Below are 18,133 nucleotides of genomic sequence, written 5' to 3' on the forward strand. Positions count from 1 at the left end.
AGCATCCACACTTCACAAGTATGTGTTCTTGATGCTAGAAAGGAGGTAAGAGGATTTGATACAATGTGCAAAAAAGGCACCAGCATTGTTGGTCATTTCAAACACAGCACTGCTGCAGAGAGCCAGCCCTGTATTTAGTCCAAGATGTTGATACGAGATGGAATTCAGAGTTTGACATGATTGAACGACTTGTAAAAGTTAAGAAGCCATTGCGTCGTGCTCTTGAAGACACCAACATTGATGATTTCACTAAAGAGGAGTGGAGTTTATGCGAAGCTTATTTGGAGGTATTAAAACCTCTCAAAGAAGGTACTGAAATGCTAGGATCCAACACATTCCCAACCTCTTCTTTTCTGTTTCCTTTTCTCAAAGGTTGTGAGAAGAAACTTTCCACGATCATACAAACATCAATCAATGTTCATGCAGTTACATTGGCAAAAAGTTTATTAAAATCTATAAAGTCAAGGTTCACTCCATACCAGGAAGATAGTGTGAATGTATTCTCAATGAAGATGGACCCTCGCTTCAAAAATACTTTAATCCCCAGTGATAAGAAGGATCATTGGAAGTTGAAGTTAATTAATGAAATTATAGAAATTGAGTTTGATAAAGTTTGTCCAGTGATCTCTGACATAGATAAAGGTGCTCAGAGCTCAACATCAGAAGCTGAATGTGCCTCAATATGGAGAGATATAGAGGATCTACAAAGTTGTGAGGCATCTTTATATCAGCAGAGAACCCAAAAGAATTTGGTAGATACCAATACCAAAAGATGTCAATCCCTATGATTACTGGGCCAAAGAAAGCAAGCATTCTTTCAAACTTTTGTACAACTGTGCCAGGAAATATCTTCCAATTCCTGCATCAGAAGTACACAGCGAGCGCCAATTTTCAACTGCTAGCCTCATTTCGACAGAGCTTCTTTCGATTCTCAAAATGTAGGAATTTTAACTTCCTTACATGAAAATATGAAACGCTATGTATAATTTACATGGCATAGGTATGCGTTACATATTTTCTATTTTCATGTAAGAAAGTTCTTTTATCTGGTGTAACATGCTTGTCAATAGAGTTACCTTTTGTTAACTTTTTTTAGTATTTAAGTATTTATTTGTGTTTTTCTTTTTGTCAATATTCTATCATTTGTATAACTTAGTACAAAATCATCATATCTCATTCTTTTCCTAATTTTTCAATGTTTGAGATTGCTCATTTTTGTTGATCTCATTTTTTATTTTCTTTAATAAATTATTATTTTAAAATTTATTTAAGTAATTCTGTATTTTTTCTCTCCGCAACAAATCAGACTTTGTACAAAAACGTTACCTAATTAAATATCTAATTTATTTCTGATTCTGTAATCATCAACAATTATAGTAAATACTAGATTTTCTTTTCTTTTTAAATTTAATTAGTTGTGATTCTATCTATGAACAATACTAAAAAGTTTGCACCAAAAAACATTTTCAAAGCCCAAATTTAAATAAAATGTATTGAACTTGAACCACAAAATAAAACTTGAAGAGAAATTATATACTATATTCATTAAAACAACATCAAAAATTTTTGCTTTGAGTTGAATGACGAAGAGGTGTTTCTGATCAGAAATAGGTAAAAATATTCGATTCGATATTCGAACTTTTTTTTTATTCGATTCGATTCGATTCGAGGCCAAAAAATCATATTCGCCCAGCCCTACAAATAATAATTCGGTCAGCTGCGCTATAAGTGAAGTGTTTATTTCTACCGCAGAGGTAGATTAGTAGGTTTTGGATAGCGGATCACAATCAAGCTTTTTATCAGAGCAAGCCTGTAACAAATTGGGGCTTGAAAAACAAAAGTAAATATGTCACTTAATGGTATTAACATTTTCTCAAAGAACAATGCATTCTCTACACAAATTTCTTGTTTTTTGATATCTAAGATTACAGGTGCATTACCTGCATCACAAATAAACGTTAACCAATGAAAAATTCCAGAGAAGTGCAGACTTGCGGATCCCTTTTTTTTAAGCCGCAGCAAGTAGATATGTTAATAGGTGTCGACTTGTTCTGGAGTATTCTGTGTAATGATAAAATTTCTTTAGGTCCTAATGCTCCTTTCTTACAGGAAACATATTTTGGTTGGGTCATTATTGGGCCTCTAGGTAAAAATACTAAGAACACGGTCATGTACTGTAATCTCAGTCTATGAATTGAACAACAAATCCAAAATGATTTGAGAAAATTTTGGGAATTAGAACAAACCGAATATTCACCTAGAATCTTATCGGAAGAGGAAATTGCGTGTAAGAATAATTTTAAAAAACATTTTAAACGTAACGATAATGGGGCTTTTGTAGTGAAGCTGCCATTAAAAATGAATATTGACAAGTTGGGTAGCTCACTGTATAAAGCTAAAAAGCGATTTCTTGATCTAGAACGCAGACTAAATAATAACGATGCTTATAAAAAATTATATAGTGACTTTATTGATGAGTATATTCAATTGAGGCACATGTCTAAAGTAAGAATTAGTTTTTCTGTATTAAAGGAAGGTTGTTTCTTTTTGAGGAAGTTTGTGTCCCGAGTATTTTAGATTGTATACCAAAAAACGATTCATTAGCAAAAATTATTGAATTTGGCGAGAATGGTGGAAAAAAACTCTTGGATTAATTTGGGGTCCATCACAAGATAAATTGATTTTCATGTCAAGATTTTCCTAATGGTAAATTACTAAGCGGGCCATTTTGTCGAATTTAGACTCATGTTATTGCAAAGTCATTGGCTTGAAAAATGATTAAGTATCCAATGATATTGCTTGGGAGTGGCTAGATTTTGAGTTGGACGCAAAGTATTTGAATGAACTGAAAATAGAACGTCATGTAATAGCGAATATGTAAAAAATATTGAAATTCAGTGTTTTTCTGACAGTTCAGAAAATGCGTACAGCTCTTGCATTTACTTAAAATGGTCGAAATATAACTGCTGACAATTGGTTCAGCAGCATAAGCCTAGTAGAGAAGTTAATTGAGAAAAAGCTGTCATATGTTGGTACATTAAAGAAGAAGAAGAGAGAAGTACCTCCTGAATTTTTGTCTAGTAAAAATCGAGAGGTCTTTAGTAGTCTTTTTAGATTCAAAAAAGATTACTCATTGGTTTCTTATGTTCTAAAAAAAGAAAAGTGCGTTATTTTAGTATCCTCCTTACACAACGATAATGAAATAGATCCTGAGACATATGATCAGAAAAAACCCGCCATGATAACATTTTATAATAGCACAAAAGGAGGAGTAGATACAACTGATAAATTGTGTGCCAGTTATAATGTATCAAGAAATATTCGTCGTTGGCCGATGGTAGTGTTTTGCGCTATTCTAAATATGAGTGTAATTAATGCGAGATTGATTCACATTGAGAACGATCAAGCAGTCACTAGAAGAAAAGTCTTTTTGAAAAAATTAGTAGACGAATTAGTACTTCCGCAATTATACAGGCGAAGTCAGAATACTGTAGGTATGCCCCTCAACCTGCAACGAAAATTGCAACCATACCGACAGGACGAACGAAACCTTCCCAATGAAGAAGGTCAAGAAGCTACAGGTGCGAAAAGAAGACGAAGCCAGGATTGTCAAGGACTAGCTAACAAGAGGAGGCTCACCAAATATGACTGCATCTTGTGTAAAAAAGCCATATGTTTGTCCCACTTGAATTGTTACTGTAACGAGTGTAACACCAATTTGAAACAAAATATTAATGCTTAATAATAATGGCAATAGTTTTCTTTTGTCAACTTAAATTTCTTGTTATCAGCTTTATTTGTTATTTTCGCCTTTTATCTTTTTATCACAGAAACTAGTATATAGTTTTCAATTACATTATTGGAAATTCCTATATTATTTTGAAGAAGAACAATGAAAATTTCTTTTGAGTACTTTGTCTATAACAAAAACATGTTTCATTTTAGTTCAACCCTTTTAGGTAACTTATTTTCAATTGTGATCAACCTGATATATATTGCGCCATATTATAGTCAAAAAAATATTGCGCCTGACAGAAGATGAAGACGAAATATGTGGTTTTTGCACGACGGAGCACCCCCATATTATTCTTTACAAGTTCGTCAATACTTAAACGAACAGTTTCCGCATCGATGGATTGGTCGTGAAAGTGAGTTTGCTTGGCCACCAAGAGGCCCTGATTTAAATCCTTTGGATTTTTCAATTTGGTCGCAAATGAAAACTAAGAAAAAATTACTTCTCTTCCACAACTGCGACGGAAAATAGAAGAAGCCGCGGATGTAATTAAAAATAATAGACAAGGACTATTTGATATTAAGAGATCTTTACGAAACCGGATCATAAAGTGTATTGAAGTAAATGGTGGGCATTCTGAGCATTTGCTTTGAAGTTGATCAACAACTCACACCCAATATGCATTATAAATATGAATTTACATCAGAATCCTAGGTGGGCGGTATATTGACAGTGACCCAAAAAGGAACCATACAATAAGCAATATCATAAGTGATGCGATACATTTTGGTTGAGTGTATTTACTCAATAACTGTAGGTTGCAATAATACTGGATATTAATTGTATCAGATTTTATTTATTCATTATTACTAAATAAATACGTTGAAATCAATGTAATGTTCAGATAACAAATATTATGTAACTAGAGAAAATTTATTTTCCAATTTTCCATTGCAGGGAATTATGAAAGATTCTTATATGAGTCACCTTCATACACTGGAGATATATGTTGTTAGACGCGCATCATTTGAACGATTTATCCGTGTATGCGTAGCTTATTTTTATATGTGCCACAGCAATAGATCTGAAACGTAAACAGGTGAAATGAAAATAATACAGCCACGAGTAATTTCATAACCCTACTTTGAACGACATTTTTATTAGGAAGATAATAGCACCAAATTTGTAAATTGATACGTGAGTAATGATATATATGGTTGGTTTTTATTTCATTTTTTGCGATGGGTTAAGTTCATACAGCAAAAAACAGAGTACATTCATGGTGTATGAATGTAACCCACGTTTTTATTTCAGTTTTTAGGTTTGAAATTATTTCATCACTTTGTTTTACAGAAAAAATGTAGTCAGAAGTTGAAAGGAAAAGAAAACTATGTGGAAGGAGATAGACAAACAGACAATGTTTAATGTTATCGATGAAGTTTTGAAATACAAAGTAGCTTCTGGGAAGTCAGTAGCCGAATATAGAGTTGATGCACAAACACTACATACCGTATTAAAAAAATTACGTAAAACATACTTGGTCGCGAAATCGTGAATTTAAATTTACATCACATCAAGTGTTTACAAAAACAGAAGAGGATCTTTTAAATATATTTCATTTGTTCTAGGAAGTTAAAAAACTTGCGTATGAATTTGCCAAGGCCAATGATATCAAATACGCAAGTTTCCTGAAACGCCTTAAAAATTTAAGTTAACATAAATCTGAAAATCTAGCGCTACCAGATCATTAGGTCTCAACAAAACTTGAGTGATTTTTTCCTTCCAGATCTTGGAGAATATATACCGTGAACATAATTTTACTGCCGATCGAGTTTTTTGCTACGACGAATTTGGTATTTCTACTGTTTCGTGCACACCAAAAATCTTTACTTACAAAAGTCAAAAACAAGTTGATCAAATAGTTTCTGCCAAAAGAGAATTGTTCACATTTGGTGGTACTATACGAGTATACTCCCCTTATTATCTTCTCTCGAATTATATGTTAAAACTTCGATTTTGGATTTTTAAAAACAAAAATTACAATTACAATATATGTTTATTAAGTAAAGTTAGAACAGAGAATGAATTATTAAAAGAAATGCAGTTTTTATTATCTTCCACGTTTCCAGAAAGTCATCACATTTATTATATGTTATCAGCTGTTACTTCATATGTAACTCCTCCCCTCTAAGATGAAGATGCAAGTTATTTCTTAAGTTACCACTACAACCTGCTATAAAAGTACTAAGTGCAGTTTTATCATAATGGTTATTAATGGTAATGGTAATTAGGATTATTACTAATTTTCTGTGCTATACTACTTCTTAATAATTGAATTCGACTTCCAAAGTTCATCAATGGTTCGTTTCTAAATGGTTTCATTCTAGTGAGTTCTTGTACTAAACAGTCAATATTTCTACGATCAGCGAAACACTGAATCACGGCTTCTTTCAATCTCGGCCAATCTGTTAACTCAGCACGATTACCTACTAATATTTCTGCTTTATCTATAAGTTTTTCTTGAACTGATTGGAATATGTGTTTAGATAATTGTGCATCATTAAATTGCCGTTAATCATTAATAAGGTCTTCACACCTAATTAGAAATTTGTTTAACGTGTTACTGTTACCGTCATATGGTTTAATATTATCAATTCTAGACTTTAAAAGATCCCAGTTCATCTCAGGCATATTTAAAGTTGAATTTATTGATTTGAAAGAATTAGTGAATTGTTTATTAATATTCTGTTGAGTGTTAATATTATTTTTGTTGTCTAATCCTATATTTGAAATTCCGTTAATTATTTCATCAATATCGTTCATGAAAATAAATTAAAATTAATTATTATAATAAGCAATTTATTCGCAATGAACAAAATTTAACTATCTTTACCAAAATCCTTATACAGAGGGGTTTGGAAAGGTAAAAAGGAAAAGGAACTTACAGATTGTTCGTCGATTCGAGCGCTCTGCTTTCCTGCTCCTTTTCTTGATTCCCTGCTCCTGTTGCCACAACTTCGAAAGTTTTTAAGTTCGTAATACGCACTTAAGGTGTAGAATTTCACTTCCGGCACAATGCGAAACTGTTCACTTCCGAAACCCGTGCGTATCCTACTGACTGCGCCAATTATATGTTAAAACTTCGAATTTGGATTTTTAAAAACAAAAATTACAATTACAATATATGTTTATTAAGTAAAGTTAGAACAGAGAATGAATTATTAAAAGAAATGCAGTTTTTATTATCTTCCACGTTTCCGCGAAGTCATCACATTTATTATATGTTATCAGCTGTTACTTCATATGTAACTCTCGAGTACATTTTCAAAACTTCGTCTTAGAAGGTGCTAGGGGAGGCTCTTCAGGTGTAGCCTCGAGAAGTGGTTGAATAAACTCGAGTATTTTTACTGCAGATCTAGATCACATCCAAAAACACACTTTACGTTTTAACGATAATCACTTTTATATGACAATCATGGAGTTACTACGATCAATGACGAAGATCTCTCTTGTTATAATATTCATTAATATATGTATTCATAGATACTTACGTTTCAAGTTAATTAGTGTTGAACATTCAAGATTTTTCCAGTTGTTGATCATTGATATTATTACTATTTGATTGAGTGTATTTACTAGATAAATATTTCAATAATTCTTGATATTAATTTTATCAGATTTCATTTATTATTACTATTCAGTACTTCATCTAGCTTTTATCTTTCAGAACATTCCTCCATTGAATAAATATAAGTAGATGAACAACGTATGTCTGACTATAGAAATAGGGAAAACCGTGTGTTAGAGAGAGAGCAGCGAGACAATGTGTAAGAGAGAGAGAGAGAGAGAAAGACTTCGTTTTTGCGCATGCGTAAAGTTATATATTCGTTGCGATGATAACAGCGGGAGCGCTAATCTTGTAATATAAAAATCTGCGGTTAACTGATAGCGTCTTATTACTGAAATACAGTTAAAAGTAACGTATACCGGGTGACTTAAAAGTAACATAAAAAAAAGCAACAATAACAATAATAATTATTTATTTAAATCATTGAAAACTTCAACTTTATAAAAGTATACAAATTCTCTAAGAGCATTGTGTAACATATCGTTTGGTGTAATAGAACAAAATGCGTATAAAATTTGTAAAGGACTTTCGGAGAAGGTATTTTTACAGAAATCCAAAACATTATAATAATATTCACAAAAATTCAAATTTTCTAACACAGATATAATTAAATATTTAATATTATATAATTAAATTATTTAATTCTAAAATTTGCGATACTTCTTCATCCATGTAATACTCAACACCATTTTCTTGACTAAAATTACCTTACTGTCATCGTAATTCAATGGGGTGATGGTACAGTAATCTCCACATGGTAATGAATCAGGTTTGAACTCGTCTCCGGTATGAAAGATCTGTTGTGACATAATTGAGATAAAGGTATTCTATTCATAAGTACTGAAAGATATTTTGCTGAACTTAAGATGTTGAGATAAGATAACAGCAGGTGTGAATGATCTTGCAGGACTTATTCCACATTTTACTTCATACCCCGAAATTGGATACTGTGTTGAAAGCAGGTAAATATTTTCAGACTTGACAGCAGTCTCATAGTTTTCCAATATTCTATCTAACTCTGAACTGTAGTTACTCGAATCAGATTCGATGTCGACAATACCACTATCTTGGGAATTCATGTTGCTAACTGGGTTTGATATCCAAAGCTCACTCCAATTTATAGAGCTCTTTCAAGGTTTTTTTAGCGCGGCGAACCGAAAAAAAAAATCTATACAATATCAATATTTTCTATCCAACTGTTGTGTTTGCTATCCAAACCAAGCCACTTGACGTACATTTTGTTACCCTTTCTTCTGAGCACCTTTTCAACTAAGTAAATGTCTGGATTCGATGTTTTCTGTAGTTCTTCATGATAGAAGCAGCCGCTGATTGGTGTACCTTGCATGTCTTCAAGTAAATACGTAGCAGGATTGGTAATTTTAACTTTGGTGATTTTGAATAGTTCTGTAGTCCAATTGGGTGTATATCCTTTTTCAAAGACATGCTTTGCCTTGGATATGCGCACAATGTCGCCAACTTTAAATTTTCGTGGACCGGCTATCTTTAAATGACTATAGGTGTTATTCAAAATAGATTTTTCGTTGGATTTGTTGACTTGAGAAGGTTTATATTTTGATGTGGAATGTTTTGTATTGTTATAGTTTTGAGTTATTTCAGGCAGAATATCAATCCATTTGTAGGTGTCATTTAAACTGAAATACTTGTAGAGTTTCGATTTTAGCGTTCTTATAACTCGCTCTGCCATAGAGGCTTTCATTGTACTAAATACGCTATAATGATTTATGTTGTGTTTTCTCATTAAATTTTGAAATTTGCTGTTGTAAAATTCCTTTCCCTGATCAGATTGCAGATTTTTCGGTATTCGTCTAGTGTGAGCGAGAATGTCCGAGAATGCCCGAGTAATCTCCTCTCCGGTCTTCGTTTTTAGTGGGCGTGTCCACACAAACTTTGAAAAACAATCAATGACGACCAGTATCATTTTATGATTCCTATTTTGTGATGCAAAATTCCTCATCTCCGCAAGATCCATTTGCCAAAGATCGTCAAGACCCTTAATAATAGTGCGTCTCCGAGGAACTTTTTTCCGTATCGGTTTGTGGAGTTCGTTTACAAGATGAATTTTTTCTTTAGAATACATATTATGACGTACTACCAGCTAGCTTCAGCTCCAGACTGTTAATGCGGTTAACGGTATTCGTATTCATAACCTTAATATTGTTTACGATGCCCGAAACGTTAGTTTTCATATCAGAGACGGATCTGATATTTTCTGTAATTTCTTTTTGTAACTCACGTATGCTCTCAACACACATGTTAATAGAAGCAGTGAATTCTTTTCGAATAAATATTTTGGCTGCAACAATTGAATTGTCAACGTATTTCTTCGTAGCCATATCCCTAGCTGCTACAGGGGGATTTCGCGAAATAAATGTATCAATTTCGTTAGTTTTATTTTGTAAGTTAGTAATGTGCGCCTGTAATATGGGGATTTTCGTCTTATGAAGCTCATTTCTCATTTCGTTCAATCCTACAGCTAAATCCTTTATATCACGGTCTTGTTGCTGCAGCACCACACCATGTGCTTGAATTGATGGCGAGTTGATAGCACGTAGGTCATTCAACTGCACATCAACATATTTTTTTGTTGCAGCATCACTATTTGTTGTCGGTTCCTTAACATTACAAATTTTCATATTTTCAATATCAATATTACCGTCCTGTGTATGAGGAAACGTAATTTTCACTGGTAAACGCGCATAGGGCGTTTGATGTCTATGTCCGAATTTATCGACTGGCATAATTAAAATGAACAAGTTTCAACTTGTATTATTCTATTATATCAGCCTCCTTGAGTTCATTGATAATTGCTACTATTTCGTTGTCGTGTGACGTATTACCTGCCTCTTTTGAAGCAATCAACAACTTCAAACGTTCCACCAATTCATTCGCATCATCCCAATAAATATACTCCATAGGTTTATCATTATATCTTAAACGATCGATGCCTTTTCCTTTTGCTGAAGGAATCGATTTTAGACGAGTCAATACCTGCGACGATCTATTCGTCGTCGTTAGAGATTTTGTTTTGAATAAAGGTTTTATGACGTAGTGATATTTTTCAGTACTTGACCCCTTAAGACGATCTAACGTGTCTAAATGAACTTCAGTTGTTGTCAAAAGATTTTTATAGTTCTGTAAATCTTGATCATTGTAACTGGGGTCTCGGTAAATTAGAAGCTCATACAAGCCTGGTGTTCCAATTACATATCTTCCTCCTTTGTTTTTCTCAGGTAGTATGTTTATATTACCGGTTTTTCCCTCAAATGCAATTCGACGTTTGCCTAATGACCAACCGATTTCATCGTTGTATATCGGACCATAATTTTTATCAATTTTATCATCTTTTTGGAAGTAATCTTCAATGAACTGATGACTGATGGCTGGATATTGGTCCAAATAGTCTGCGATAGCTTCCTGGGAAATTTCGGGGCGCATTTCTTCTGGAGATTCAGAACGTGTAATATTTCCGAATTCATCGGTTTCGGCCACCGGTTCCGTTTCGAGAAAAGGTGTAAACACATCATCAGGTGGTTCTTCCTTCTTCTTTATTTCCTCTTTTGGATTTAAATTTGTAATCGTTTTTTGTAATGTCTTTGAGGATTGCACAATTTCTTCAAGTGGTTTAGATATCGGCTTGAATAGTTTATTAATAGACTCATCTTGCTCTGATTTACCTAATTTCAACGACAAGTATTTTTTGCGAATCGATCTGGCAAGTTCGGACACTTTTTTCTTGCGCAATGCATTAGCAGCCTTATCGTCAGACATTTTGGTATGGACTAAAGATGCAGCTTACAATTTTATATATTTATCGAATCCTTTGCGATACCTACCACCATTAAGGATAAAATCCTTCATAATTACCAAAGTACCATAGGGATCACACCAACACTTTGAACACACATTTTTGAATGTGTCAAACGTCATGTCTGGAGATACGTGTTCGTCGAATATATGTTTCAAGTTCACCTCATCCTGCTTGAATAACACAATAACATTACAATTGTCGCGAATAAGCTGTTTCGGTATTTTTGAGTATGTTTGACAAAGATATGCAGCATCAATATCTTTATGTCTACACATGGAGTAGTATTCACGAATTTTCTGCTGACCGTCACAGGCTACGTCATTGAATAAAAAGATGGAATTTGGTCGAGCTTTCTCTGGACTAATTATTTCCTCATTGTCTTTAAATGGGAAATACCCAACACCCTTGACTTGCGCTATAACTTCTTGTAGCAATTGATACTTTGGTTGAAATAACGATTTTGAATAGACATAAACATTTTTGCATTTCGCGCCATTTGGATTGAATAGGAGCGCCAGCACGACGTTCGTCTTACCACACCCACTGGGGCCACATATAATGGCACGGAAAGAATTTGGCAACAATTTACCATGTTTGCCAACAGTTGGTGTTGAGGTGAAATCCAGATTTTCAATGGGTATAGTCTGCTCTTGTTGAATTATTTTCATTGTGTGTGTCGTTTTTCGTAGTACTACTCTTTAAATATAGGTGTCACCAATTAAGCGTGTCAGTCTTAATGTTGGTGTTTGAAGGAGAGGGTATTTTGAATTCTCTCATCAATAAACTACCTATTGAACTTCACTTACCTAGCTATCAGTACTGTGGACGTAAGTAAACCACCCCACCACCCTTTTTCCGAAAAAATTTTTTTTTCTAGCTGGTACAAAATTGGAAAAACGTCTTGATCGTGGAGATCCGGGCATCAACCCCTTGGACGCTGCTTGTAAACAACACGATATTTCTTACTGGAAGAATAAGTCTCTCGAAGAACGACACAAAGCCGATCAGATACTTGAAGATAAAGCTTGGGCACGCGTCAAATCAAAAGACGCTTCACTGGGAGAGAAAGCTGCTGCATTACTTGTAACAGGCGGAATGAAGGTGAAAAGAAAGCTGGGAATGGGTTGTCGTCGCAAACGTCGTTCCTTGCATCGAGATGTTATTCTGAAAGTGGGAAAGTCATTGAAGAGAGGAACATCTTTGAAATACACCGCAACGTTTACCTTACGAGCAGCCAAAGCACTTATTAAAGAATTTGGTGGCAAAAAAGAAGTCGAGGTTCCTCGAGTAATACCTGTAGCGAAATCCGGAGGTTTCCTACCACTTATTCCTTTGTTTGCCGGTCTTTCGGCACTTGGAGCTTTGTCAGGTGGTGCTGCTGGGATTGCAAAAACCGTCATTGATGCTAAGCATGCGCAAAAGAAATTGGAGGAAGATGTACGTCATAATAAGGCTATGGAACGTGTAGGATCTGGCCTATACTTGAAAAAGTATTCTAAAGGTGGATTTGGATTGTATTTAAAAAAAACAAAAAAAAACTAATAAAGCTACCCAATCACGCACTATCTGACCACATTTTCGAGGAGTTTTCATGCGAGACACCCTCTCCAAAGACGGTCCTCGAAGACAAGAATGCGCAGTGGTTAATTTAGATGTCTCTAAGAATAGTGGGAGTCATTGGGTGGCTTACAGAAAGATAAACAACGATGTAGAGTATTTTGATTCATTTGGTAATTTGAAGCCGCCGAAAGAAGTTGTTGAATATCTGGGAAAGAGTGCGAGAATTTTCTACAACAATACCCAATATCAAAACTACAATCAAATAAATTGCGGACATTTGTGTTTGAAATTTCTACAGAGCATTCAACTTCATTAGATAAGCTACCATCAAAGCTGAAGCAACTCACGTTCGCAAACAAATTGGTTCTGCAATCGTTGGGTTTTAAATTGAAAAATGACAACAATGTATGGAAAACGTCAACGCCAAAACGACAACATGCCTCCAATGTTTGATATCTACCGTAAGCCGATGTTTGACAAACGTAACTTGAGTACAGCTGACCCGACTTTATTTGACAATACCGACGTACAAAGTATAAGTCTGTCACTTAATGGTGATTATTGGCCCAATGAAAGAATGCAATTGGATTTCGCTAAAACTGATTACAATGAAGCCTATTTTAACTATACTGAATTCTATCCCAACTACGCAAACTCCACACAGAAGCGCCCCCTGCTGGATTATTCTTCTTTCAAGAAACGAGCATTGTTTGTTATCGATTGTTCAAAACAGAAGGAAAGCATGAAGGCATCCACAGTCGATGTGAAACTTGACATTGAAGCAAACATAGGTTTTCCCGAAAATACCAAAGTCATCATAATTCACGATTGTGTAATGGAATACTTCCCCCTCAGCGAAATTGTTAAAAGCTTGAACTAGATGTTGTGAGTTAGTGTTCGAGCAGACGTCAACATGAGAGTAGCTTTTGTAGACATTCAAGGTTTTGTCGTAGACGGTCTTTTCGTTGCCAAAGAGCTCACCATAGAAATTGGCTTCAAAAGTTCACATTACATATTTTTACCACCGCAACCGTTTTCTACATTAAGTAACGAGGACAAAAAGACCACATAATACTTGGAAAGAAATGTGCACGGCATTCGATACTCTTCAGGAGATGTAGAATATTCTAAAGTAAATGAAATATTAGAAAGCAAGTTATTGTATGCCGCAGACTACATTTACGTTCGAGGACAACAAAAAGTCGAGTTTCTGCAAAAGAAATGTCACATTTTCGGTATTTTTCCACATATTATTGACGTTTGCAAATTTGATGGTACACCCTGTGAAACTGGAAACTTTGCTCAAGATCCAAACCCCTGTCACGCATCTGGACTATTTTCATGTACTGAAAGAAATGTACAACGTCTCCGTCACTGGTTTTTAAATACTGTATTACCATTATAAATAAAGTTTTTTTTTTTTTTTAAATATGGGTTTTATTGAAACACTCTGTATATTCATCAACTTTTATATTACATGAAGATTGGAATTTTCGTTTTACAATTTTCAAAATAATTTTTAAAATTAAAACAAATACAGCCACTAATATTTTACAAGACATAGCAAAAACAGAATTAATTTCATTTTTTATATCCCCTTCTGTTCTGTTGAACATGGTGTAGGTTGAATACGTCTTAACGGATAAGTAGATTGCGGCAGTCTACGGGCCAACTGATGGACCTCTTCAGGCACCCAGTGAAGACTGCTCCACGTCACTTTCTTATCAAATAAACTAAGATTCTGCATTTGTTTCATAACCTCACTTTTATCTCCATAGAAAGCAATATCTTTCTTTAATTCACCAATGCTATTAACCTTCCGTCGGGCGCATTTAATCTGTGAGATGAGTAGAATTTGTTTTGGTCTACCAAGTTTCAGTGTTTCACCACAGAGAGCAGGGCTTCCCGCTATCTTCCTGACTCCTACCCTCCTTGCCGACCCTACCCCCACTTTAGATCCAGTACGTTCTATGATGTCGTCAGAGAAGGTTGAATCTGTGAGATTAATTGCGCCTGATCACGTAAGTTAACTAATTTCATTTTTTTGCAAATTTATCTTAATTAATTTTGATATTACTATTTAATTTTACTTATTATGGATTACATACTTACTTATTGAAAATTAAAAACCATTAATCCTGAACTAATCTGTCAGATGAGTTGCGCCCGAACGTGAGATTTATTTATACTTTTATTATTTTTTTTATTACAGAATCAAATGGTAAAAAGACGGGAACTTTTTAACACCCAGAACCCAGACGACCTCGCAGCCATTCATGAATTATTATTCAATGAAGAGGACGTGCTGGAAAATGAAGACAATGGCGACGAATCCGATACCGACGCAGAAGACATAGTTGAAGAAAGGCAAGAAGACTCTGATTCAGAGCAAGAAGGAGATAGCTCTGAAGAAGATGAATGCTGTACCGATGTTTGTTTCGGTAAAGATAAGATTACAAAATGGTCAAAAAAAAAACCTAACACCCGGGTAAAACGAGCAAGTCAAAATGTTTTGATGCATTTGCCGGGTGTGATAGGGGAAGCACGAAATGCTTCTTCTCCATTAGAATGCTGGAAATGCATTATGTCTGAGGAAATAATAAACATGATTGTGAATTACACAAACATATTTATTGAAAGCATTCGTATCCGCTTTCAAAGAGATAGAGACGCGAAACCTACAGATGTAGCTGAATTCAAGGCGTTTATCGGATTACTCTATCTTGCTGGGGTACTTAGGAGTAATCGGCAATCCTTGGAAGAATTGTGGGGAGAGGACGGGTGTGGTGTGGAACGGTTTCGTCTCGTTATGAATTTAAAGAGATTTAAATTTCTTGTGAGATGCACTCGATTTGATGACATTAGCACCAGAGAGTCCAGAAAAGCTCAAGACAAATTGGCAGCTGTCCGCGATATTTTCCAATTATTTGTAGACAACTGCCAAAAAAGCTACTCAGTCGGGGAAAACGTGACAATAGACGAAAAGCTGGAAGGGTTCCGCGGAAGGTGTTCCTTTAGGCAATACATACCATCTAAGCCTAATAAATATGGAGTGAAGATTTATGCTCTTGTCGATGCTAAAATGTTCTATACATATAATCTAGAAATTTATGCTGGCAAGCAGCCAGAGGGACCCTACAAAATGAGCAATTCACCGAAAGACGTTGTTTTAAGATTATCACAGCCTATTTTCGGAACTGGGCGAAACATAACTTGTGACAACTGGTTCACAAGTTTTGAGTTGTTGCAATTTTTGAAAGAAAAAAAATTGTCTTTGCTGGGAACTATAAGAAAAAACAAGCCTCAACTTCCCCCTGAGTTTATCAACACTAAATACAGGCCAATAAATAGCAATTCATTTGGCTTTACTAAAAATTGTACATTAGTATCTTATATACCAAAAAAAGGAAAAAATGTCTTACTAATTTCCAGCATGCACAATGACAATGAAGTAGATGAAGAGTCTGGAAAACCGGAGATAATTCTAGAATACAACAGATTAAAGTCTGGAGTTGATGTTGTCGACAAGCTATGTGCAACCTACAATGTGGCAAGAAATGTTCGGAGATGGCCAATGGTAATATTTTTTGCCTTAATAAATATTGCTGGAATAAATTCCCAAATAATTTATTATGCCAATAATAATTTGAATATTTACAAAACAAATGCAAGACGAAGTTATTTGAAGTCATTATCCATGGAATTGTGTAGAGACCAATTGCTGAGAAGAAGTATGTTATCAGTAGGAATGCCGATTGACCTTCAAATAAAACTTAAACAGTTTCGACCTGCTCAGGAACAAGAGGATCAACAAGCATTATGTCACAATGGTCAGAGAAAGAGATGCACAAAATGTAGAGAAATGAAAAAAGTTCGTTACTCAAAATATATTTGCAAAAAATGCTGCTCAGAAGTATTTTGCCTAGAGCATGCATGTATGGTATGCGAAAATTGTTTTAAGAAAAATGTTGAACAAGGCGAAATCGATTCCGAATAGTACAAGTGATATCTACATTTTTTTTCAATGTGTGTTAGCTTTGATAGGATGTAAGTTTTATTGCGCAATTCTGTTAGTTCTTTATAATATTTTTTTCGTATATTTTCTTTTAACTTTTATAAATTAGTATTTCTAAACATGTATCATTCTAACTTTTCTTGGAAATATCAAATATTCTTGTGTTTTAAGTAATAATTTTAATTTTTAATTATTGTAAATATGAATATAGATGGATGTATATAATTATATTGAATATTTAATGAAAATACTTCAGACTGAAGCTTTCATTAAGCCGTAATTTTATTTTAGCAAAAATGTTTTATTGTTGCAACTTGTTTCTATTGTAAAATAATATGTTTTAATAAATGTTTTTATTAAACTTGAGTCGCTCAATAATATTGTTTCCTTTTACAATGAAATTTAATGCATGTTTGTGTACTTGATCTCTCAGATGAATTGCGCCCGAACAAGTTACGAATCATATTGCGCCTGTCAGAGGGTTAATAAACTCTTCAATTCGACGTCTGTACTCTTCTGAAGATATATTACGAAAGAGAACATTCTCATACGTAGACACGTTTGATGGTCGTTTGACGCAGCACTTGACGTTTGACTTAACGACGTGACGTTTGACATAACGACGTGACGTTTGACGTAACGATGTGACGTTTGACGCAACAACAAGAGAGATACATTTCATGAATATTGTTTTTACTGCTATTACATAAAGATATATTGGAAACTAACAAAAACACAAGAATTTTAAAAATAATTTTATTATAAGAAAACGACAATATTCTACATTTATGAGAGAGATACATTCCTTGAATATTGTTTTTACTGCTTTTTCTTAAATAAAAGCTCACATTATCGCTGAAACTCTTTATTACTCTGGTGACTGTCATAGTATAACACTTATACATGAAGGATGACATCACAATGACCAGTGGAAAGAAAAAAAAAAATAAAAATACATTTCTAATAAAGCCCAGTTGGGCACAGACTTATGTCTAACACTAACAACGCTCATATAAATCACCTAAAACGCATACTAAAAAAAACTATGATAAAACAGATATTTTGATGTGGCATTATGAACCGCCACCGTTCATAATACCGCAAAAACACAGGAATAATTTTATAATAAGAAAACGATAATATTCTACATTTATGAGAGAGAGAGAGAGAGAGAGAGAGAGAGAGAGAGATACATTCCATGAATATTGTTTTTACTGCATAGCGGCCTCAAAAGTATCAATGTCATTGTCTATATCAGAATCATCAAAACGATTATTTCTAGGCATCTCATGTAAATTATTAATACAGGACTCATGTGATTTTATCATGAATAAGACTTTGTTAAAACAACTCTGACACCAATAGGAC

The 18,133-nt window shown here is 34.2% G+C and overlaps 1 protein-coding gene across 1 annotated transcript; it reads left to right on the forward strand.

The window, feature by feature from the left end:
• Nucleotides 1-14,560: 14,560 nt before the first annotated feature.
• Nucleotides 14,561-17,126, forward strand: LOC130903023 (piggyBac transposable element-derived protein 4-like). The gene has a single exon (XM_057815291.1). It carries the CDS (start codon nt 14,969-14,971, stop codon nt 16,745-16,747), a length of 1,779 nt encoding a protein of 592 aa, XP_057671274.1. The 5' UTR covers nt 14,561-14,968; the 3' UTR covers nt 16,748-17,126.
• The last annotated feature ends 1,007 nt before the right edge of the window (nt 17,127-18,133 follow it).

Source organism: Diorhabda carinulata, chromosome Y (assembly GCF_026250575.1).
Source record: "Diorhabda carinulata isolate Delta chromosome Y, icDioCari1.1, whole genome shotgun sequence".
Lineage (NCBI taxonomy): Eukaryota > Metazoa > Arthropoda > Insecta > Coleoptera > Chrysomelidae > Diorhabda > Diorhabda carinulata.

Bases quoted from the DNA above. Each gene is read 5' to 3' on its own strand.
- LOC130903023 (XM_057815291.1), top strand. From the start codon at position 14,969: ATGGTAAAAAGACGGGAACTTTTTAACACCCAGAACCCAGACGACCTC.